Consider the following 25,432-nt stretch of genomic DNA (forward strand, 5'->3'; position numbering starts at 1 on the left):
TTGAGGCCCAAACAGATAGAGTAAGTTGCCCAAAGTACAAAAGGTAGGAAGAAGTGGCAGAGCCAAGATTTGAACCAAGATTTTTTGACTATAAATCCACTGCTTTTTCTTCTGCACTACATTGTTGTTCATTTAGGAGATATTTGGTAGCCTCTGCCAGTTAAGATATCAGTAGAAGTGGTAGGAGCTGAAGACAGATTGCAAGGAATCAAGTAGAGAATAAGTGATAAGAATGAAAGTAACTTTTAATAGGTTTTCCTGTCTTTTATTTATTTATTTATGCTTTTATGAAAAAGGAGAAAAAGTGCCAAGAGATATGTATATTCTTTGGACCGGTCACTAAATCTCTCTGGGAGAGTGAAGAAGTGAAGCTTTTTCATTGCCTGTAAAAATGAGATTTGAATTAGATGATGGTCTTCTGCCCCCTTAAATGCTATGACTGACTCTCTGTCATGGCAAAATTAGAGGAATAGAAATGAACTTCTTGGAGGTTGGTGGCAGTTGTGGAATTCAACAGGAGATTCGGTGAGGAGTACATTTCATGCACAGGCAACTTGTGTTAGTAAGAGTATGGAGGTGGAAAAGGTCACAACCATATAGAGTATTTGAAAAGGATTATTTGTGAGACAAGACAAGAAAAATAGGGGCAAAGAACTTTGTTGGCACTGATAAGAATAGGTTGGCCACAAAAGAAGGAGATTTGGGATTAGGTAGTCAAATTAACCAAAATTACTTAAATTTTGGGTAAAACTTTATAAAGTAATTTAAAAATAACTTTGATTGAGGTCTTTTGTTTTTATATCACCTGCATTTCCTCATATATCCCTTCCCCTTTCCCTCCTAGAAAACCAGCCTTTATAACAAAGGATGAAAAAGAGGGGGAAAAAAAGTTCAGCAAAACTCACCAGCATATTGAACAAGTCTGAAATTATATTCAGTGTCGCCCCACATCTGCAACAAGGGTAGGGCTGGGGATGAAATACTTTCTCATATCTCTTCTTTTTTGGGGCCAAGCTTGGTCATTATAATTTTGCAGTCTTCAGTTTCAGTTGTTTTATTTTTGTTTTTTTGTTTTTTTTTTTTCCATTTTCATTGTTATAGTCCTTGTGCATATTATTTTCTTGGTTCTACTTCACTGTGCACCAGTTCATTTTTAGTCTTCCCATACTACTTTGTATTTATCATATTATTTCTGATAGCATAGTAATATTCTATTACATCCATGTATTCCAACTTCCTTAGCCATTCCTATAGATTAATTTTTATGCACCTCATTGTATCAATAACAAATTTCTAATTAATTTAGGCAAGTTTTTATAACTTAAATAATAGCTGTACTTTAATTTATTTCTGATTGTGTTTTCCTTGAGAGTATTTTATAGGCATATTATTCCCTATTTATTTCATGAAATTATGACTAAAGGAAACAAAGGTGGGGGAGGGGGAAGGGAAAAGGGAGTAGGAGTTTTCCTGCTCAGGAGCTGGGGAAATTAATGAAGTTACAGTGGGGTTGTGGTGGGGTGTGGTTATGATACCTTAATATTATTAATGTTCAGGAGTTATAGGGCAAGATTATGTGGGGGTATGTCTATATTGATAATTCTTTGTCCTGTATCATTTAGTAATAATTTATTTGTGAATATACAAAACGTACCTTAATTTTTTTTTTCTTGTTTTAGGGTTGAAAATATTTCAATCATGGCTCATTCAAAGACAAGAGCCAATGATGGAAAAATTACTTATCCTCCCGGCGTCAAAGAAATCTCAGACAAAATATCTAAAGAGGAGATGGTGAGACGGTTAAAGGTTAGTACTGTCTGGCTATATTAAAAACCACATTTATTTTTATTTTGTATTTTTTGGGATTGTACCTGAGGTGTCATTGGTGTAAAGAATTCTCTGTGGGCAAACTCTCTCTACCAATGTGCCTGCTCTGTTTCAGAGAGTTGCTGAGAGCACTGAGGAGTTAAATGACTTGGCCATTATGAGTCCGATGGAGGCCTTGAACCCCAGCTCTTATTGATTCCAACCTCTTGGTGACCTCATCAGCTCCAGGGACTTAATTATCATGTCTGTGCACGTGGCTTGCAGGTCTATATATCCAGCCCCAGTTTCTCTTCTGAGTTTGAGTCCTGTATCAAGAATTGCCTGTTGTACATTGAACTGGATATATGTTAGATACCTCAAACTCAGGATGTCCAAAACAGAACTCATTATCTTTTGAAAAATTCACCCTGTTCCCTGTTGTTGAGGTCACGACCATATTTCCGGTCACCCAGGTTCTCACCCTTTCTTTTATCCACAACTCCTTTCTTCACATATACAATAGTCAGATCTCCACAGTCTCTCTTGGATATGCCTCCTTGTTTCCACTCACACAGCTACCACTCCAGTTCAGGCCCACAAAATCTCACACCTGGACTTTTGTAATAGCCTTGTATTTGGTCTTTCTACCTCTTGTCTCTCCTCACTCTAGTTTATCCTCTGCATAGCTGTCAAAAATGATTTTCCTAAAGTGTAGCTCTGACCACATCTTCCCTCACACTTAATAAATTCCAGTGGTGACTCCCTGCACCCTAGTATAAACTGTATTCTGTTTGGCATTTAAGGCCTTTTCCTACCTTTCATTACTGTCTTCCATGTTTTCTACAATTCTTCCATTCTGTCCTACTTACTATTCCTCATAGTGCTCCACTGTCCATCTTTCTGCCCTTTCACTGGCTGTCCTCTTGTCCTGTTCTCACCCCCTACCTCCGTGGTGCCCATCCCACCCCCCTTTCCGCTGTCCTGAATTCTTGGTTTCCTTTATACTCAGTTCAGGTACCAACTACTGTTAGAGATATTTTTTGGTCCTGACCCCCAGGATGTTAGGGCCTTCCTTTCCATAGTTATCTTATTAGTATATTATATATATTAGTATATTAGTGTATATATATATATATATCTATGTCTTGAATCTATATGTGTACCTCTATTCCATTAACGTGTAAGCTCTTTGGAGGCGAGCTGTTTTGTATTTATATCCCCAATGTTTAAAGCAGAGCTTGGCATATGATCAGTGCTTAATAAATTCTTGTTGATTGATTGCTCTCAGTAACCATTTATTTAAGTAGCTCATGTGTGTAAAGCACTGCTCCAAGCACAGAAAGGAGAGTCATATGAAGTGTTCATGTATATGTTGAGGTCGCTAGCTGGTGCGGTAGAGAGCGGACTCGAAGTCAGGAAGACCTGCGTTTGAATACTGCTCCAGTCACTTTCTAGATATATGACTCTCGGCATACCCTTTAACCTCTCTCAGCCTCCGTTTCCTCATCTGTAAAATGGGAACAATAACACTATCTACTTCCTAGGGTGGTGGTTGTAAGGATCAAATGAAGTGATGTATCTAAAGCACTATGGGAATGCTCACCACCATCACCACCTTCACTGTCACCATCATCCTATTTCTAGAGCATTTTTTTCAATAAAATTAGATCAGTAATCAGTTTAGAGTCTCTCTTTGATAGTCTGTATCCAGTATCTCTTCCACTTCATCTGTGCTCCCTGAAAACATTGAATTGAAAAATAGACAGCAGTGCCTTATGTCTGCATGGTATATTTTTATAACCAGAAGTGACTCTAATACTGGATTTGCATGCATTGTATTGTGGATTTGCATACATTGTATATGCATAATGACAACTAGCAGCAGGTGGTCTTTTTAATCAAGTAAGAAAGCATTGAGTAGTTTTAACACGCTAGCCTACTTAATTTACCAACATCTGTGTATGTTAGAAAGGCATTTCTAAAATTATTATCTAAATAGGGCTAAATAATGAAACTTGTTTATGTACATTTTGGTAATTTACATTTTCCTTATATTAACATAAATTCAATTCATTGAAACTCTGGTAAAAGTAGAGCAGCCAAGAAGTTCTTGATTTGCTTTCCTGGTAATTTTATTATTCAGAGTAAAGTGAAGGAGGGCGATTATTGTTGATTTGTACTTGATTTTGACCAGTGGGTAGGAATGACAGAAACTTCAAGATTGAGTGACAATGCTGTCAAAAAGTTTGGCAGATAGGGAAATGCCAGATAGTGTTTGATGCCTTGCTCCCTGGGCTCTGGTTGGACAGATTTCTGAATTCAGAGAGAAAAGGTAGTTAGATTACATGCTTTTAAGATTAGATATAGCAGGTCAGATTAAAAGAGACTAGGAGATGCTTTCAAGAACAGAATTCTAATTACAGAAGTATACATGGTTTTATTAAATTTCTTATATTTTAAAGAGAGGCATATAGGAGACATAGAGTGCTAGGCTTGGAGTCAAAAAGATCTGTGTTTGAATCATGCCTCAGACACGTATTAGCTTTTTGGCCCTGGAGAAGTCATTTAATCTTTCCAAGTCTTAGTTTCCTCTCCTGTAAAATGAGGCTGTTGAACTTGATGACTTCCACCATCCCCTCCAGATATAAATTTACCATCCATTCAGTAAACCCAATAAGGAAGTAAGATAGGTAATTGAGGATGAATATAAAGTAGCACGTTCTTGTAAAAATAGTTATCAGCAGTGTCTAAGCTGAGAATGAGGTACAGCTGGGGTGTTGAATGCTAGTCAATAAAAGAGATTTTTAAAGCTATGTTGGGTACAGTAGGAAAATCAAGTGGGATAGTTGCCTGAAGGTTGACGGTGCAAAAATAAAAGATTCTGAAGATGATGGTAAGAAGACAAAACTGATCCCTTGGATTATAGGCTGCCATGGAAAAGAGAATTAGCTTTTGATTTACTTTTTTTGGCTTTCTCAATTGCTTTTTCTGTAAAATGAGAGAGTTGTACAGGATAATCTTTAAAGCCTCTTTCAACTCAAAATCTTTGATCCTATGATCAAACTGTTATTTTCCCAGAAGGTGGACGATTTACAATGACCAAGAGTCAATACTTAATATATACATTCTTGCTATATACATGTTAAAGCCTGTGGACAATAGTGGCACAGAATGAAAAGGCATGGATGAGAGTGCAATCTTTCCCATTTTAGGGGTGATTGTCATTGAGATCACAGATCTATCTACATAGGAAAGGTTGACTTGTAATAGCCTATTTATTTTGTTAATTTTCTGTAATTTATGTTTTATCACTATTTCATCTAGCCATTTAGAGAAAAATAAAAATTTTTATTTTTTAGATATGTACAAGTATGTTTCACCTTTTCTAAACGCTTTAAAATTTTGTTTTAGGTTGTTATTTCATGTTGGTATATATATCATTGGAGGGCTTGTCACCCTCTTTGACTAAGGTACCAGGTTTATTATTCATGCCATTATCTAATATTTAAGCCCATGCTGCTACTCTTGTAGCTACCTGAGTGCCCTCCTGATAATTCTGTAAGCAGTCAAACTACTTTTCATCTGAAGAACAACTCTGAAATAGGATGGAGGCACCCAGTACAAGTTTGGGTCACTTCTGCTTAGGCATGAATTAGCGAGTGCATACCTCTTAATATTGTATTTTGTCTTTTAGTCTGGATCTGTGATTTCATTGGTGTAGGAAACTTCAATGTGGGAGTTTCTGTGCTGAAGACTGGCAGTTTCCTTTTAATTACCTTAGAGCATAGAGGTTTAATGACTTGTCCATGGTTACATATCTGGTATGTGACTGAGGCAGAACTTTAACCTAGGTCTTCTTGACTCCAAGGCCAGCTCTCTTTACATTGTACCATTTTACCTTTCAGCCTTGCATATATACTTAATACATGTTTGATGACTGTAAATGTAAAATGACCTTTTGCTTTGCATTTGTAGCACCACCTAGTGGAAGCCAAGTGGGAAACCTTTTCCTTTTAACTAGCTTGAGATAGATAGATAGATAGATAGATAGATAATTTGAATATAAAGTTCCTTTAGCTACGAAATTCTCTTGATTCTTCTCCATAAGACTCTTTGAGAACAAGGAATTAATTTGCCTTTCTTAGTATACCTAGTGAACTAGCATTGTTCCGTATATGTAGGGACTTCATAAATGTTGGTTGACTAACTGAATATGCTAAGAACATTATACCTAACATTGTTTTTATTTTGGTCATTGCAAATAATTATTCTGGATTAAATTAGCTTCGATGTTCCTTTGCCCTTAACAACATTTCTTGTGGTTTCTAATCCACTTGTATTGTAAGGTGATTCTAGAGAAATATACTTTTGTATAGCTTTTTGATTCCCTTTTCTCTGCTACATAAGACCCTTTTATATGTTATATTGGGATAAAGCAATGGGCTGTATAAACCAGTGTGCTATTTCCATCAGTGAGGTGGTATGGTATTTGCCCTTTATGTCAAAGGAAATATATTTTGGGCATACCTAACTTCTTCACAGCATGATCTATCACCCATAAATTTCTTTTAATCCTTCTTTTATCCTTTTAAAAAAATAGCCTGTAGACTTCATTTTTTGTGGGGGGCTTGACACTCCAAATAGGAAGCTAGATTATTATATTTTATTTTACAGTACATTATTTTCCCTCCCATTATTTAAGGAATAAAGATATTAAGGTGAAAAAAAGTTATATATTTTGGAGTATGTGCTCAGTGTTCACAAAAACAAAACAAAGCATAAAACTCTTGGTTCCAGAAGTATAAAATGTTAGAAGTTCTTTCTTCAGTAACCAATGCATGAATCTTAGTCTTGAACAACCTGAATCATGCTAATGAATTTGAAAGAACTTCTTGAAACTTTATTCAGGTATTTTGTAATCTTATATATTGTTCCTTCAGTATTTGTAGAAAAGTCCAAATATATTTCATGATTTCTAGTTTCTGGAATAAAAAGGAAGTGACATATGTTGGTTATAAAACAATGTGATCAGTGTTTCTTAGCTGAACTGCATTTTACATGAGAAAAACTTTCTTATTTGATTGAGATTTTATTTTTATGTAGATGGTTGTAAAAACTTTCATGGATATGGACCAGGACTCTGAAGAAGAAAAGGAGCTGTATCTAAATCTTGCTTTACACCTTGCTTCAGATTTTTTCCTCAAGCATCCCGATAAAGATGTTCGCTTACTGGTGGCATGTTGTCTTGCTGATATTTTTAGGATTTATGCTCCTGAAGCACCTTATACTTCACCAGACAAACTGAAGGCAAGTATGATGTATTTTAAAAACTTCTTTTCCAAGGTTGACGCCATGTTGTAGGTTGTCATAGGTAAGCTCTTTCTGTTAGAAATTTAATTGAACTTTTTAATTTAAAAAAAAGTCAGCATCACTAGACCTTATCAGTTTTTGGCCTTTGAGTTGTTTTTATTTAACGTGTGACAGTAACTATCAAAGTAGGCACTAAAGAATTTGACATTTCTTAGAGTGCTGTTATGCTTACAAAAGCCGTTTGTTTTTTTCTTGTATTCAACTCACGTTTTGAGATTTGATTCTTTGAGAAGCTTTTTTAGAACCGTAAAGATAAAACTTGTGTTAATGTGGTGCATCACTTCTGTAACTCACTGTCAACTACCTCTTAAATTTTTTTTATCATGAAATATAAAATCACCAGCAAACATGAACACTTCTGAATGCAAAGGAGTCTAGAAAAATAGAGATAATAGTTGAAACCATTAATCTGTTAGCTTGTATTTTAGCGATAGGAGATAAGGACTGGACCCGTGATGTCATTGGTTTAGGAAACTCCCTCTACCAGTACAGATCAGTACCTTCTTTGTAATTTATAGTCTTTGTCTAGAGTAGTGATGTCATATATGTGGCCAGCAGTGGGCCAGGTTGTGGTGGTACACTTCTGAGTACAACTTAAACCTTATTAAAATAAAATTGGGAAATATTTAATAAAATAAAAATACAATAGAATATAAATAATGTTAATAGGTGTTTTTGTAAGTTAATATGCCACCCCCAGTGATCCTTATGTATGGTTAGTGGCACTGTTTTCATTTGAGTTTGGCACCACTGGTCTAAAGCCCCAAAAGTATGAGATTTTGCCCTGGGCAGAGGCTGGTGGAAACTCCTGCCCAGCTTCCTTTGTTGGAGGGACCAGCAATGGGCCTGGATGGGCTACCAGGCAGCTGTGAGCCGGCACTTAACCCAAGAGATTAAGCAGTTTCTCATTCCCACAGCCTATATGTGTCAGAGGTGGGACTAGAATATAGATCTTCCTTACCCCAAGGCTGGCTATCAACCCATTATAGCATGTTGCTTGTTTTGAAAAATATACATATATCGCCCCCCCCAAAAAAAGGAAAAGAGGGGACAGCTAGGTGGCGCAGTGAGTAGAGCCCTGGCCTTGAAGTCAGGAGTACCTGAGTTCAAATGTAGCCTCAGATACTTGACACATTTACTAGCTCTGTGACCTTGGGCAAGTCACTTAAACCCAATTGCCTTGCCTTGCCTTCTCCCCCCACCCCGCAAAAAAAAAGAAAAGAAAAATACACATATGTTTGTGTGTGCGTGTGTGTGAATAAATGTAACATGATTATACCAGTATTTCCCTACTTGTCTGTGTCTCCTTTTAAGCTTTCTTCTGCTCTGTTCGTTATGTTTTAAAAATATTTTATTGATGCTCTTTTTTCTAATCACCGTTGTTATTCTCCACATTCCCTTGTCTCCCTAAATAAAGTCCTATCTTGTTAATAAAAGTATAGTCAAGCAAATGCTTCTACTGTAATAGTCATATATGTCTCATTCTGCACCAAGAAGAAGAAGGCACTCCTACTTATAAGTCGTATTAGTCATGGCATTGATCAGAGTTTTTAAGTCTTTCAAAATTGTTTTCTCTTGTAATGTTATGGTCATTGTATAAAGAGTTCTCCTGGTTTTACATGCTTTTACTCTATATTAGTTCAAATAATCTTTCCTGGGTTTCTCTGAGTCCATTCCTTTCATCATCTCTTATAACACAAAAATATCCTATTGCATTTATTTGCCACAATTTGTTGAGCCATTACCCAGTTAATGGACACTCTTCTGTTTCTAGTTTTTGCTTACAAAAATAAGTGATGCTATAAATATTTTTAACATGTATCCTTTGTTTCATCTTTTTGGGGTTATATATACCCAGTATGTGTTGGGTCAAAGGGTATTTACAGTTTAATGATTTTTGGGATAGAGATCCAAATGTTTTTCTAGAATTATTGTGCTAGTTTATAGCTACAAATATTAGTTCATTAATATATCTGTATTCCCATAGGCCCTCTAATAATTTTCTCTCATATTAGCCAACATGATAGGTTTCAGAGCTGTTTTAATTTTTGTTTCTCTAATCAGTAGTGATTTAGAGCAGGGCTTCTTAAACCTATTCCACTTGTGACCCCTTCAGCATTTCTTCACATAATTATAGATAGCTTTCATTACTTTGTCTCAACTGCCTGTTCGTAGTTTTTGATCATTTATCAACTGGGGAATCACTTGTATTCTTATAAATTTGACTCAGTTCTCTATATATTTGAGAAATTAGGTGACAATAAACTTCTAAAGGATACATGACCAAGATATAAATGGTCATATCATAAACAAAGAGTAAACTAGGAGATGCCCTTTATAACTCAGAATAAGGGAAGGGTTCTTGACCACACGAAGTATGGAGAGGGGCACAGGAAATAAATGGATATTGGTTACATAAACTGAGAAGTGTTTGTACAAGGATAGGCAATACATTTAGAAGTAGAAGGGGAAAAGTTAACTGGGGAAAAATTCTTCAAAACAAATTTATCTAATAAAATTTGATATTCAAGATATACAAATATATAAAAATAAGTCATTCCCCAGTAGATAATCAAAAGATACTAATAGGTAGAGGAAAAAATGAAAACTATCAGCCATATAAAAAATGTTACAAAACAAAAACATTAGAGAAATTCTAACAAGAATTCTGGAGAGTAATTTGGAATTGTGCCGAAAGGGCTATAAAACAGTGCCATACTCTTTCACCCAGCAATACCACTACTAGGCCTGTATTCCAAAGAGATTAAAAGAAAAAAAGGAAAAGGGCCTGATATATACAAAAATATAGCAACTCTTTCTGTAGAGGCAAAGAATTGGAAATTGAGGGATTTGGAGAATGGCTGAACAAGTTATGGTATATGATTGTGATGGAATACTATAAGAAGTGACAAAAAAAATGACAAGCAGGATGGTCTCAGAAAAACCTAGAAAGACTAATGTGACCTGATGCAAAGTGAAATGAGCAGAACCAGAAGTTTTTACGTAGTAACAGCAATATTGTATGATGATTAACCATGAATGATAGCTATTCTCAGCAATAGTTATCCAAGACAATTCTGAAGGACTTATGATGAAAAATGCTATCCACCTCCAGAGAAATAACTGACAGAGTCTAAATGCAGATTGAAGCATACTTCTAAAAACTTTATTTTTTATTTTTCTTGTTCTGTGTTTTCTTTCACACATGATTAATATGGAAATATGTTTTGTGTGGTATGTATAGCCTACCTCAAATTGCTTGCCTTTTCAATGAGGGCAGAGGGGAGGGAGGGAGAAAATTTGGAACTGAAAAATTTTTAAAATGTTGAAAAATGTTTTTACGTGTAATTGGGAAAAATAAACTATTAAAGAAACTTATTGTCATATGAAATGTAAGATTCTAATTTCTAATCCTAATTTGTCTCAGACTTCTTTCTTATTTTAACTGCCTTTTCTTTGCGATTGAACCTAGGAATTCTCTTGAAGATAATCCCCTTCTACTTCCATCCCCATATTTTGAAGTTATAATCATTATTTAAAATTCGAATGATTGAGTTCTTTAAAACATGTCTAGGTGTCATTAGAGTGGGAGCTCCTGGTAAAGGACTACATTTTATCTCTTCATCCCTTGTGCCTAGCATAGTGCCTTGCACATGATAGACATGTTTTATGTTTTGTTCACTTGGAGACATTTAAGAAAAAGTCGAAATATCCAGATAGATTTTTCCAAGAAATAATTGAGAATTTTATGAAAAAGTAAAACTCCTATAGAATGAAGAAATTTTTTTAAGAGACAATAATAACTAAAGCTGTGTAGAGAGACAATTTCTGAAAAATGGAGAAGAGAATTGGGCTTAAGTGATCAAATAGTGCTGCCAAAAAGAATCGAAGGATTTGATAGGCAAACTAGAAATAAAATGAGGAAAAAAGAACTTTGTGAAAACCGAGAGTGATAACTGACATTTATAAAGCACTTCCAAGATATGAAAGTATTTTACCTATTGTCTCATTTGAGCTTCACAAGTGTTCCATTTCTGCGTTTGTGAACTCTGAGATTCTCTTTTCAGATCATTTTTTGTCATTCTATCTTTCTCTTTGCCTTAACATCTAACCCTTTTTTTTATCCTCCCCGTGACCCTCCAAACCTGTCGTCATTCACTTCTTTCCCAGGCTGCCACCCTTGTAATATCTCTACTTCCTTCCATTTCCCATTTTGACCCCCTGAGTAAACCAGTTCAACTCTACGCTGCTCTCTTATGTCAGTACCCCATTGTTGATCTTACTTTACCAAACTTTAGCCTTAGATTCCTCCTACCACCCACTGCCTTTGCTCCCATTCATGTGCTACTGAATGAAGCTAATCACAAAACCATATGGACCAGGTGCCCTACAAGTTGATGTCAAACAATCTCAGTTGGATCTCACTGTGGCCAGGCAGTCCTTTGTATTTCCCTAATCAATTCACGGTCGCTACAGGGTCTTTTTCGTTCCTTCTCCAACCTTTGACAGCTTTTTTTCCCCTACACCCACTCAGCTGAGTACATTGCCTCATACTTTCCTGAAAAAAGAATGGAGGCCATTTGCTGAGAGCTGCCTCTTCTCCCCTCCTCCTCCTCATCTCATATGGCTCAGATGTCTGTCTTCTGCCACGATCTCTGCCTTTGCTCCGACTTCACACAGTAGGTTGGCCCTTCCAGGCCAAGACGTATGCCTCCACCTGTACAGGTGATCCCATTCCATCCTGTTTTCTCCAACAGATTGCCCTCCCTGTCATCCCACTTTCCCACTTGTTTTCATTTCTCCCTGTCTATTGGTACTTCCTTACTGCCTACAGACAGAGAGGCAGCAAGGTGGGCACAGGGGATAGAGCACTGGGGGCCTGGTGTCAGGATGACTCGTGTGATCCTGGGCAAGTCACTTAGCTTCTATATGCCTCAGTTTTCTCATCTATAAAATGAGGATAATAATAGCACCTACCTCCCAGAATTGTTGTGAAGATCAAATGAGATAACATTTGTGAAGTGCTTAGCACAGTGTACAGCCTGGCACATAGTAAGAGCTTAATAAATGCTTATTTCCTTCCTTTCTTCCTTCTTACCAACATACCCATGACTTCTCAGTCCTCAAAATACCCTCACTTGATCCAATCATCCCAGTTAGTTCTCCTGCCACATCTCTCCTCTTTGTGGCTAATCTCCTTGAGAAGACTGTAATCACTTGATCCTTCTATTTCCTTTCTGCTTACTCTCACAAGTGCCTATAGTCTGGTTTCTGATCTCCTCATTTGACTGCAAATGCCCTCTTCAGAAGTTACCAGTGATCTCTTAACTGCTAAATGTAATGGCCTTTACTCATTCCTCATCCTTCTCTGTAGTCTTTGACACTGTTGATCACCATCTTCTCCGTGATATTCCCTGCTCTCTCCTGGTTGTTCTATATGTCTGACCACTTGTTCTTCATCTAGGTCATGCCTGCTAAAGGTGGGTGTTTCCCAGCACTCTGTCTTGGGCCCTCTTTTCCCTGTATACCATTTCAGTTGATGATCTCATCAGCTCCCATGAATTCAACTGTCATCTCTATGCTGTTTATTCTCAGATCTGCTCACTTAGTCGTAATCTCTCTTTTGATCTTTTGTCTGATATCTCCAAATGCCTATTGGTTTTCCTGATCTGGATGTCCTATAGATGTCTTAAACTCCATGTACCCGAAACAAAATTCATTTCCTTTTCCTCCAGAATCCTCCCCTCTTCTTTACTTTCCTATTACTGTTGAGGCCATCACGATCCTTCCAAACACCCAGGGTCGAAATCTTGTCATCTATAGCTCTATACTCTTTCTGCCCCCTCCAATCATTTACCAAATCTTGTGGATGCTACTTTCATTACATTTCTAGAAACACTCCTCCCACCCTACTTTCCCTCACTCCTGGCCTTTCACTCTGATGCAGATCTTTATTATGTCAAGCTTCGGCCATTTCAGCAGCTTGATGTTTGGTGTCTGTCTGCCTGAAGTCTTGTTCCCTTTACAGTTCATTCTTATTCAACTGTGAAAGTAATTTTCATAAAGGGAAGGTCTAACCATATAACCCCCTTTCCTCAAAAAACTTTAGTAGGTCTCTCTTGCCTCCTGTGTTTGGCTTTTAAAACCCCTCATAACTTTGTTCCTTCTTACCCTTTCTAGTCTTCTTATGTTTCACTTCCTTCCATTTACTCTACTATCCAGTAACACCAATCTCCTTTCTGTTCCTTGAAAAAAAAATGCTCTGTCTTGACTCTGTATTTTCATGGCCTCCTGTCCATTCCTGGAATCCTCTCCCTCCTTTTCTCCATGTTCTGGTTTCCCTGGCTTTCTTCAAATCTTAGCTAAAATCTCCGTAACATATACTTCCACAAGAAAGCTTTACTTGTCCTCTTTAATATTAGTGGTTTTGCTTTGAAATTGCCTTCAGTTTACCCTGTAAATGTCTTGGTTTTTTACATAGTTTTTTGCATTCTGTCACCCCCATGTGATTATGAGCTCCTTGAGAGAGGGACTGTCTTTTTCCCTTTCTTTGTATTCCTAGCACAGTGTGTAACACATTTAAACATGTGCTTAATAAATGCTTGTACACTTGACAAGTCAAGAGGGATCTACTTGTGAATTGGGTACTATAGAATTATCATTCTCATTCTACAGATAAGGAAATTGAAGAATAGAGAGGTTAAATGGCTTACCAGTGTCCAGTGTCAGAGGTGAGATTTACATGAATTAAAGTAAGGGACTCTAGGGTGTTCATTTCAGGCATGGGGCATGGCTAATGGAAAGACACAGAGTTATAAAGAGAGTGAGAGTGCCTTGTGTGAGGAGCAGAGGGAATATCCACTTTGGCTGGACAGCAGAGTCCAGTGAAAAGGAATCATGCATAATGAAGTTGGAAGGATGGGGTTGGGGCTGGGTTGTGAAGGGATTTAAAAGCCAGTCAAAAGAATTGATAAATTATCTAGAGGTAATAAAGCACAACTATGGCATATTGAAAAGGTAGTCATTTGGTCAGATTCTCCTCATTTAAGAAAAATCACTGTTGTACCTGTGTGAAAGATGAATTGAAATGGAAAAAGGCATCAGTTAAATGGTCATTACAGTCATGGAGGTGAGAGGTGATGAGGGCCTGAGGGAGTAATTTAAAGGAGGCAGATATGAGAGATACGGAAATAGACATGGCAGAATTTGGCAACATATTGCTTGTGTGTAGTACCTCCCATGGGAGATAATAGAGTCAACAGGATAGACAGCATGGAGAGAAATTAGAGGGCAGAAGACACAGCACTGTGGTACACCCAGAGGTGGGGGTGGGGGTGGGGCATGACATATATGATGAATATAAAATTCATAACCTGTATTTAAAGTTTCTCAAGTTGATTACATTCCTGTAGTCCTCCAGGATTAATTCTCTGATGTTATTAAGCTTTATGATAATGTAGTCCACCTTCCCACCTTTTTTTTATTTTTATGAGTTTCTTTCAAGTATGAATTCTTTGATTTTGTATAAATTGTTTGGTTTGGTGTGCCTTCCCATATTTATAACATTTGTTACACAAATACACAGTTAAAAGTTTTGCTTTGCACTGTAGCAATATTAAGAATTCTTTGTTTCATATAAAAGTGAATTTCTTGTTGGTTGTCTTTGCCGAAGTTCTGATTTGTTGCCACTTATTGTGTTATAGCTCTGAGTTTTTACTTATATTCATACTACATGTATAAAAAGTAAGTATTAGGACTTAGTTTTTCATTTGGTATGTAATCAACTGAACTGTTATTCATGTTATTTTTTTAAAGGATATATTTATGTTTATAACAAGACAACTGAAAGGATTAGAAGATACAAAAAGTCCACAGTTCAATAGATATTTTTATTTACTTGAGGTGAGAAATATTTCGTATCTTTCACTTTTATTGCTTAAACTTTTTTTTCTCAGTAGCTATTTATGTTTTGAATTTTTATAATTACATTTTTCTCTCCATGTTTCCTACTCTTCAATTTTAGAACATTGCTTGGGTCAAGTCCTATAACATATGCTTTGAATTAGAAGATAGCAATGAAATTTTCACACAACTTTATAGGACCTTATTTTCAGTCATAAAGTAAGTTAATTTTATTTGATGTCTGTTTTTATCTCAAGGTATGATTTTTATTCAGTTGGATGCTGTGTTTCAGATTGAAAAAAGTTTTAAAAGTCACAAATTCTTCAGGTTTTATGTTTTAAGTAGTTTAGGACATTAAGTTTGTAGGTAAATTGTTCAACTATGTTGATGAAACATAATAGGTGTGGGAGACTTGTCAATTTGTTTTAGTGCTCTGACTAGTGTAAAATTAAAGTAAAATTCTTCTGATGCTAAATTTAATGAAGGAGGATCATCGGAGTAGTTAATAGGTCAAGAGCTTTCCTCTACATAACTGTTTACATGGTAGTCATAGTTGCAGTAGAAGATGATGATCAGAGAAAGCAAATCAGAGGGATGAATCAGTGAGCTCTAAGTATCCCACTGAAGGATTTCATATACTCCTGTGATTGCCCAGTTCCTTTAATTTGTCTTGTTTGCTTGGGGATGAGTATCTGTTTTAACATATTACAGCTTTATCATAACGATGGCCTTGGAATCCAAGTGATAAGCTTTAGAGTCAAGGCTGCCAATGCCCAAGTTCATCTGGTACTTGTTTTTAGTAACTTCAGTCATTAAACCTTTCTGAATGACATCAGGTTGTTCCTCCCAGACTGAATCGTATTTCATAGTAAATAGCACTTTTGTATTAGGTTAAATGAAGTGTAATTTGGCAGTGTAATGCCTTAGAAAATTTTAGAGTTCATTCCAGAGCCAGTATAAATTATTTTAGATTATTTATTATTTTACATTATTAGCAGTTTTCCGTTACTGTGGTTAGTTGAGGGCTGAAGGATTTTTAAGATTATTATTATTAAAAATTATTTGCTAGACTGAATTTTGTCAAAATTGTTTACCTTCTAAATTTTCAAATTGTTGTGTAGAATATTTCATTGTAATATAAATTGATAAGTAATTGACTGCTCTGTTGATAATGCTTCAAAACACAAGAAGGGATATCAAAATCTTATAGCTTATTATATTTTTCTATTGTTTTATAAAATATAATGCTTGTCATCACTCTTGTGATTAAATTGCTATCTGCTGCCTAAATCCACCAAAAATATTAAGTCTCTTTTTCTAATTTTAGCAATGGCCACAATCAAAAAGTTCACATGCACATGGTGGACCTGATGAGCTCTATTATTTGTGAGGGAGATACTGTTTCTCAGGAGCTTTTGGATACAGTTCTAGTAAATTTGGTGCCTGCCCACAAGGTAAGTTGGAATATGTTATTCATTTAACTTAACAAACGTTTCTTAATCGTGTACTATGATGAAAGCATTGTATGAAGTGTGGGATTTACCCTTAAAGATAGAGATGTTTATCCTCTCAAGGAATTTACATTCTAGTGAAATTATGAATATAAATCATTTTAATACTTGACCAAATTTGTACCCAGAATCTAATATTTTGAAAAAATGACATAGCTCCATATAAATTGTTTATTGTTTCTAAGTATTGACATTCATAATTTTATGGAAGTGTTATGATTTTAATATTCCTTAAATAGTAGATAATTAGAATAGTAACTAAAATTTTAGTATGTGTTTATCTGCCCAAATATACCTAATTTTTCATTGAATTGTCTTGACAGTAAGAAACAACGTATAAATTTTATTTCAAGACTTTTTGCAGTTTTGAAACTCTTATGTCATATAGTCCTTATTGTGTATTCTAGTTTAATAATAAAACTGATTTTGAGATAGGGTAATATGATTTCATTAATATTGGGAACCTCTTGGATGAGGAAACTACCTCTACCATTTCATACCTTTCTTTACCCTTTCAATAACTCTAGTCTCAGAGAGTTGCCTCAAGAACTGAGAGTTAAAGTTACTTATGTGAGTCTTATATATTAATATATAAGAACAATATATCAGAGGAGTGAAACATTTAAGAAAGAGAAAAGGAGACTTTTTGGTGGAAGAGGGAAAGTTTACAGAGGAGAGTCTTTCTAGGAATCTGTATATATTTGTTACAAAGACTTTGGCTTCCATGAAACATAATTTTTTATAATATTTGTAGATTTAGCACCACTCCAACGTGAATGCAGTTCTTCTTGGTTTGGTATTTAACCTTGGTACTTCAAGGAGATGCTTCTTCTGAGGATTTTCTCTTTTTTTAGGACTGAATCAGAGTTTAATCTTTCCTTTTGAAGAGGCTAGACAACTTCCAAGGTCCTGTCCTAAATCTAGGATACATTCTCTCCCTAGTTTGTTTATTAGTATTAGGTTCTAGGACTAGAAGGGTAAAAGAGAAGCAGATTTTGTTTCTGGGAATGGAAGAATCATAAAGAAAAAGAATATGAATGGGCAAAGGATCTAGCCATTTTTGTACAGGAATTCAGGCTGTGTCAGTAAATAAGATAGTATAAGTTTGTGAAAATATTTAACTAAGAGTCAGAAAACCAAAGTTTTAGTTCCACTGATGACACCATCTTTGTGAATTTGGACAAATTATTCTCTTAGTCTGTTTTTCATTCATAAAATGGACATTGAGTATCAGACGAAGGGATATATATGTAAAAGGGCTCTGGAAACTTTCATATCATACAAATAGTCATTATGGGGGAGGAATACAACAACTGTACAAACATTAAATACCTACAAAGTGCATGACAATGTGATAAGTGCTGGGAATAGGAAGACAAGAGGCCTATTTCTCAAGGAGGTTGGCACAAAAGTATAGTGGTAGAGAAGTGTCACAAAGTATGTTATTTTGTCTTTGAAGTAAACTTATCTTAATATTTTTGTTTGGTAAATTTCATATCAGCAATTAAATTCAACAGTCTAATCTACACATTGGGCAGCTTGGTGGTGCAGTGAATCACTGGGCTTAGAATCAGGAATCTTCTTTATGAGTTCAAATCAGGCTTCAGACACGTATTAGCTGTGTGACCCTGGGCAAGTCACTTCACCCTGTTTGCCTAAATTCCTCATCTGTAAAATGAGTTGGAGAAGGAGATGGCAAACTTGGTTCTTCTTTGCCAAGAAAACTCCAAATGGGGTCATGAAGAGTTGAACATGACTGAAAAACAACTGAATTGCTTTTTTTTTTTAAATGTTAAACAATTAGAGTTGTTTGTTAACCTTATGTTTTTCAGAATTTAAACAAACAAGCATATGACCTGGCCAAGGCTTTACTGAAGAGGACAGCTCAAGCTATTGAACCTTATATTACCAATGTAAGTCCTGAGTGTTAATTTGTTGTCAGTTAATGTAGGTAGAAGTATTGAAATTTTAACAAATAATACTGAAATAATATATTTCCTTTTGCCCCCATTTAAAGAAATAATTATTTGGTTTCACTTTATTTATAAGCTGTATCACCTTATTCCTAGTTTTACTGATGATTTTGATGATTTATGTGTACTTTTTCTCCTTAGTGAGAACTAGAATTTATTTATTTATTAAGAGGCTTACATGTGCAAAGTACCGTGTAGCGGTTCTTGCCCTCAAGGAATTTGTATTCTCCTTAGTGGTTGGAACCACTAAGTAAATAAAGACAAAATAATACAAAGTACTTTTGAAAGAGAGTGCGCAAAATAGGTACAGGAACATTACAGGCAGCTTTGTATAGGAGGTGGTACCTGAGTTGAAGTGTGTGAAGGAAACTAGGAATTCTTTGAGATAGAGAGTCCATGTATTCCAAATATTGGAGTGTCCTTTGCTGTTGCTGTTTTTGTCCTTCATTCTTGAAGAGGACCATGACATCAAGAAAGTGACATCATGACTTGCAAGTGAATTGGATTTAAGTGAGGAGAGGGCTGTGAAGTCACTAGCCTCACTTTCTCCTCAGGAGCCATCTGGGCCCAGTGGCAAGATATAGATCAGGACAAGTGGAGATGGACTCTGATGACTTATGCAAAAGTGTAAAAGAATATACAGTAGAACGTTGTGGGAAACATGCTAGTTTGACTGAAATGAAGGGTTTGTGATGGGAGTAGAATGAAATAAAACTGGAAAGGTAGGTGTAAGCCATTTTGTGGAGGACTTTAAGTGCCAACAGAAGGTTTTTAAATTTTACCCCAGAGGTAATAGAGTGCTGTTAGAGATATGTGGAAAAGGCCATGGCATGCACTTGAGCCATCTAGGTCACTTCATACCTAAAAAAAAGTCCTAATAAAAGCCCCCCAAAGTGGTCTCCCAACTTTTGCATGAGTGTTTTCAACATGGGGGGAGTACACTACTTTCAAAAGCAGGCCATTCCACTTTGTCGTAGTTCTCTCATTGTTAGGAAGTTATTCTTTACTTGATGCCAAAATTTGCCTTTTTTTAAGTTTGAGTTCTGCCCTCTGGGGCCAAACAGATTAAGTCTTTTCTCTTTTCCACGTGAGAGCCTCTTGAGTTCTTAAACACAGATTATCATTTTTCCCTTGAGTGTGTGTTCTTCTCTGGGCTAAATATTCCTACTTCCTTTAGTTGATCCTCATAAAGTATTATCTCATCACTCTTTACCACTTTTTTTTACCCCATTTTGTACTTGTGAAATTTATTTTTATAGCACAATTTTTGAACCCAGGTGTAAAATGTTATATTGATCTTTTATCAAATTTCATCATAGTAGATTCAGCCCAGTTTTCTGCCTATCAAGATATTTGCATCCATACTCCATCATTCAATATGTTATTCCCCACTTAGCCTTAATTTTGTGTCTGTGTATTTGATAAGCATACCATTCATACATATTAAATGTCTATTATGTACAAAGTAGGACAGCTAGGAGGCACAGTGGATAGAGTGACGGGCCCTGGTATCAGAAAGACTCATCTTCCCTGAGTTCAAATCCAGCCTCAGGCACTTACTGGCTCTGTAACCCTGGGCAAGTCACATAACCTTGATTGCCTCCATTTCCTCTCTCTAAAATGAGCCGGAGAAGCAAATGACAAACGACTCCAATATCTTTGCCAAGAAAACTCCAAAAGTATCACACAGAGTCGGACACTACTGAAATCAGTGACCAACAACAACATGTACAAAGTACTGTTTTTAAGTTATGCAGGGAATATAAAGATAGACACAGTCCCTGGCTTTAAGGAGTTTATACGCTTGCATGAGAGAAGCACGCAGATAACTGTAGTATATTATCGTGTCTGTTGTTTCCTTGGTTGAAGCAGATTATAGTCCATCCATAACTTTGTAGATGGTCTTAGGGCTCAGAGAGATTAGGTAATCCATCTGTAGCCATACAGCTAGTAATTGTTTGAGGCAGGATTTGAATTCAAGTTTTCTCTGTTCCAAGTCCAGTGCTATTCATGATCATACTGTCTCTTTATAATCCAAGGTAAAATAATAATGATAACTGATATCACAGAATGCTATATGTTGACAAAACACTTTACATTCATTATGTTATAACACCTTGTGAGGTAGACAGTGCATCCGTTATTACTCAGCTGTACTCAGATGAGGAAAACAACATTTTTAGCCAAGTAGGGATGAGATGAGGTAACATTGTACAGTGGAAAAGTACTAGTCTGAAAGTTGGGAGAATGGAGTTTAAATCCTAGCTCTAATACTTATGAGGTATGTGACCCGAGGTGAGTCACAATCTTCCTGAGCCTCGGTTTCCCATAAAATAAAGGAGCTGATGATTTCTAAGGTCTTTTCCAGCTGCCCTCTCCAAGTCATTGATAAAAAGCTTATATAGTACAGGACCAAGCGGAGCATTTCACTGAAGATCTCCTTCCAAGTTGACATGGAACCATTAATGACTGTTATTTGAGTCAAGTCATTTAACCATTTCTAAATTTATTTAATTGTATTCTCATCTATTTCATATCTCTCCATCTTTTCCCCAAGAATGGTGTATTACTTCATTTAACACTTTGCTAAAATATTGTATTTACCATATTTCCCTGATCTGCTATCTAACAACTTTCAAAAAATTAGTTTTCCATAGTCAAACTGTGCTGGCATTGTGATCATTGCTTCCTTTCTCAGATGTTTTCTAGTTAGCTCTTTAATAAAATGTTTTAGAATTTTTCTAAGAATCCATTCATACTCACTGGCCAACTTGAGAAACACGTGTTGTTGTTGTTATCGTTCAGTTGTGTCTGACTCTTCGTGACCTCATGTTGGGGTTTTCTTGGCAAAGGTATTGGAGTGATTTGCCATTTCTTTCTCCAGCCCATTTTACAGATGAGGGAACTGAGGCAAACAGGGTGAAGTGACTTACCCAGGGTCACACAGCTAGTAAGTATCCGAGGCCATATTTGAACTCATGAAGTTGAATCTTCCTGATTTCCAAGCCCAGTGCTCTATACACTTTGCCATCTGGCTGCCCTCATGGGACATGTAATTTAAGAGAAATGGAAGATCCATGGTTGTGCACTTGAGTGATTGTCAGGATGGTAGTGCTGTCATGCATAGGTTTAAGGGAAATATAATTTCAGTTTTGGACATACTGAGTTTGTGATGCTTATTGGAGTCTAGCAGGCAAAATGGGCCTAGAGTCTCAGGAAGGATGTTAGGTATGCGCATATATACATATTGAAGTTGTCCATAGACATGATCATTGAAGTTAGGCTAATTGAAGTAGTCACCAAAAGAAAAAGTATAGAGAAGAGGGTTTGGGATTGAACCTTGAGGAATGACCACAGATAATGGAGGAGGGTACAATATTAATCCATTAAAAGAACATGTGAAGTAATCAGGAGGAAAAGAGTCAAGAAAAAAATGGTATTACGCAAATTCAGATAAACATTTGTAGTTCTTTTTCTTCTCCCCCCAAAAAATGTATTCATTTAAAAAATTTTTTGAGCTCCAAATTCTTTTCCTCCTTCCTTCCCTTCTGTTACACATTGAGAAGGCAAGCAATATTATAGCAGTTATACATGTTAAATCAGGCAAAACATTTCCATATTAGCCATATTGTAAAAACAAAACAACCAATAAAAAGCAAGAAACACAAAGAAGGTGAAGAATTTTGATTTTGATATGTACTCAAGAGTTCCATCAGATCTCTGTGGAAGATGGCAGCTGGAAAGCAGGGACTAGTGTGAGCTCCCCGCCGAGCCCCTGCAAAAACCTATTAAAAATTGGCTCTGAACCAATACTAGAACTGCAGAACCCAGAAAATAGCAGAGGGAAGCAGGGCTCCAGCCCAGGACAGCTTGGATGGTCTCTGGGTGAGGTCTATCCCGCATGGAGCTGGGAGTGGAGGGGAGCAGAACAGAGCCCAGCGTGCGCTGCATGGACCAACCAGACTAGGAGCCGGGCGGAGCGTGCCCTAGCATTCTAAATCAGTGAGCTGCAGCAGTTACCTGACTTCTCAACCCACAAACACCAAAGAAAACAGAGAAGGTTAGTGGGAAAAGCTGCAGGAGTAGAAGGAGTTCGATTCGGCCACTGCCCCAGGGGCAGCAGAGGTGGGGCAGCTGCAGAACTAGAGCTGCAGTTGCTTCCAGCCCCAGGCCCACCTAGTGGGAGGAATTAAGTGGCGGATCAGAGCAGGAGTGAAGAGCCTGCTGAAGATCTAAGTCCAGTCTGGGTTGGGGGTTCTTGGGGAAGGAGGAGTGCTGGTGTGGCAGAGCTGGCGCATCTCCCCAAGCTTGGAACATACTTCTCTTAACTCTACAAGCAGTCATATCCCGCTGAAAAACTCAAGGGTCAAGTAAGTTGGCTGGGAACATGGCCAGGCAAAGAAAATGCACTTAGATTCAGTCTCAGACTTTGGAATCTTTCTTTGGTGACAAAGAAGACCAAAACATACAGACAGAAGAAGTCAACAGAGTCAAAGAGCCTACAACAAAAGCCTCCAAGAAAAACATGAACTGGTCTCAGGCCATGGAAGCGCTCAAAAAGGATTTGGAAAAGCAAGTTAGAGAAGTAGAGGAAAAATTGGGAAGAGAAATGAGAAGGATGCGAGAAAACCATGAAAAACAAGTCAATGACTTGCTAAAGGAGACCCAAAAAAATACTGAAAAATACACTGAAGAAAACAACACCATAAAAAATAGACTAACTCAAATGGCAAAAGAGCTCCAAAAAGCCAATGATGAGAAGAATGCCTTGAAAGGCAGAATTAGTCAAATGGAAAAGGAGGTCCAAAAGACCACTGAAGAAAATACTACCTTAAAAATTAGATTGGAGCAAGTGGAAGCTAGTGACTTTATGAGAAATCAAGATATTCTAAAACAGAACCAAAGGCATGAAAAAAATGGAAGACAATGTGAAATATCTCATTGGAAAAACCACTGATCTGGAAAATAGATCCAGGAGAGATAATTTAAAAATTATTGGACTACCTGAAACCATGATCAAAAAAAGAGCCTAGATACCATCTTTCAAGAGATTATCAAGGAGAACTGCCATCAGATCTCTGTGGAGGTGGACAGTGTAGCTATAGTTCATTTTGTAAAGAAATTTATAGTGTTGTAAAGGGCAAATTGGACAGGGCAGGTTATTAATTGCTACTGACAATTAAAAGTATGATAGAAGGGAAACAAGGATAATAGAAATAAGTATTTATATATTTGGATCTACCAGTAAGATTTCTCTTAAACACCATAATTTCTGATGTGTGATAACATTTTTAGTTGTTTTGTAGCTTACCGTCACATAGTAATATAAATTTAGCCCCAGAGTTAAGATAATTTGGTACAAATTATGCTCTGCCATTTACTTGCTGCGACCTAGGACTAATTATTTCCCTTTTCTTGACCATCAGTTTCCTTATCTGTACCATGGGGATAGTCGTATTTGTAATATTTCCTCAGTTGCTTGTGAGAATCAAGTGAAATATAAAATAAATTCTAACTAAATAAAATGCTATGTAAACGTCAGATATTATGAATAAGTACTAAGATGGTCTTTTCTTACAATTATGGATATCTTTTTTTCTTTTTCATTACTCACCTTCAGAAGATTTTTTTGTTGTTGTTGATAAATCTTGTTTTATGGGCAGATAGTGGGTATTCTGAAGTAGTCATCCCTTCCTGCCCGCCTCCAAATATGTGTACAGACATAATTTAGACTGTTTCTGTGCAACAAACATTTATTAAGCATTTGTCTCCCTTTCATCACACTTTTAATTATCAGTAGCAATTAATAACCCATCCCCTCTTATTTGCCCTTTATAACACTATAAATAAATCTCTTTAGAAAAAGAACTAACAGTATATTGCTAGGCTCTGGGTGTATGAAGAGGAAAACAACATTCTCTGCCTTGAAGGAGCTTATATTCTACAGGAAAAAAGAACTATGAGCTTATATTCTACTAGAAAAAAGAGCTATAACAACTCACATTTTTATAGGACACTTAAAGTTTCATCAAGCACTGCCTTTATAGCAGCCTTGTCAAGTAGGTATTAATGTAATGTGGGACTTGATAATGCTATCAGCTGGTAGCTCTTGCAAATGTTTTCTTAGATCCCCCACACAGAGTAATTTTTATAGGAATTATGTGGATAGATCATGTTGGTCTCTGTCGAACCACATATGTTATATACACTCATCCTTTCCCCCCATTTTCATGCTGAGTTTCTTCTTCAGGTGATTTTCTATTACTTGGGTACAAAGGAACCTTTAAAATCAAACTTCTCTGATTCACCACTTTTGGATATGCTAGGATGAAAGTAGAAAAATTGAGAAAAATGTTATTACTTGTCATAGGATCTGCCTTGTGGCATTTAAAAAGGTTCTAGACATAATTTCTGGGTAATTTAATTGTTTTTTTAATGATGTCCAGCATTTTAATAAAAGACATTTGGTCTCTCGCTTAGAACAAAGATAATTATGGCAGTGGGTTCACAATTGTTGTGCCCTTCAAAGAGTAGGTGTTCCTCAGGGTAGCAGTCAACTCTGGCTAACAATTAATGATAGAATGAGTATTATAATGAGGGGCTGGACTTGAACTGTGGTTATGACATTTGCTTCTTAAAATTCCGCCCCCCCCCCAATCTATTCCCCACCCAAACACAATTGCTACTGCACCTGGGTGGGGTCTTAACGAGAAAGTCAAATCTCAGTATCAGCAATTTCCTTCAAGAGCCTGAACTTTTAAAATCAGGACTTTAGAAAAGGGGGTGGGGGAGACTCTGGATCTCCCCAAGGCATTGGTTATTAATAATCATTTCTCTCAGCCTTATACAGATTTTGACCCAATTTGTTTT

The 25,432-nt window shown here is 36.5% G+C and overlaps 1 protein-coding gene across 2 annotated transcripts in view; it reads left to right on the plus strand.

Annotated features, from left to right (window-relative positions):
- The first annotated feature begins 844 nt into the window (after positions 1–844).
- PDS5B (PDS5 cohesin associated factor B) overlaps positions 845–25,432 on the plus strand; it is a 166,220-nt gene continuing 141,632 nt past the window's right edge. For both annotated transcript variants that reach the window (XM_036743468.1, XM_036743469.1), the window contains exons 1-7: positions 845–962; positions 1,680–1,806; positions 6,910–7,113; positions 14,992–15,078; positions 15,200–15,297; positions 16,406–16,532; positions 18,422–18,502. In XM_036743468.1, the coding sequence (XP_036599363.1) occupies positions 868–962; positions 1,680–1,806; positions 6,910–7,113; positions 14,992–15,078; positions 15,200–15,297; positions 16,406–16,532; positions 18,422–18,502 (819 nt within the window). In that variant the 5' untranslated portion in view covers positions 845–867. The remainder of the gene's footprint in view (positions 963–1,679; positions 1,807–6,909; positions 7,114–14,991; positions 15,079–15,199; positions 15,298–16,405; positions 16,533–18,421; positions 18,503–25,432) is intronic.

This window comes from Trichosurus vulpecula, chromosome 2 (genome assembly GCF_011100635.1).
Source record: "Trichosurus vulpecula isolate mTriVul1 chromosome 2, mTriVul1.pri, whole genome shotgun sequence".
NCBI lineage: Eukaryota > Metazoa > Chordata > Mammalia > Diprotodontia > Phalangeridae > Trichosurus > Trichosurus vulpecula.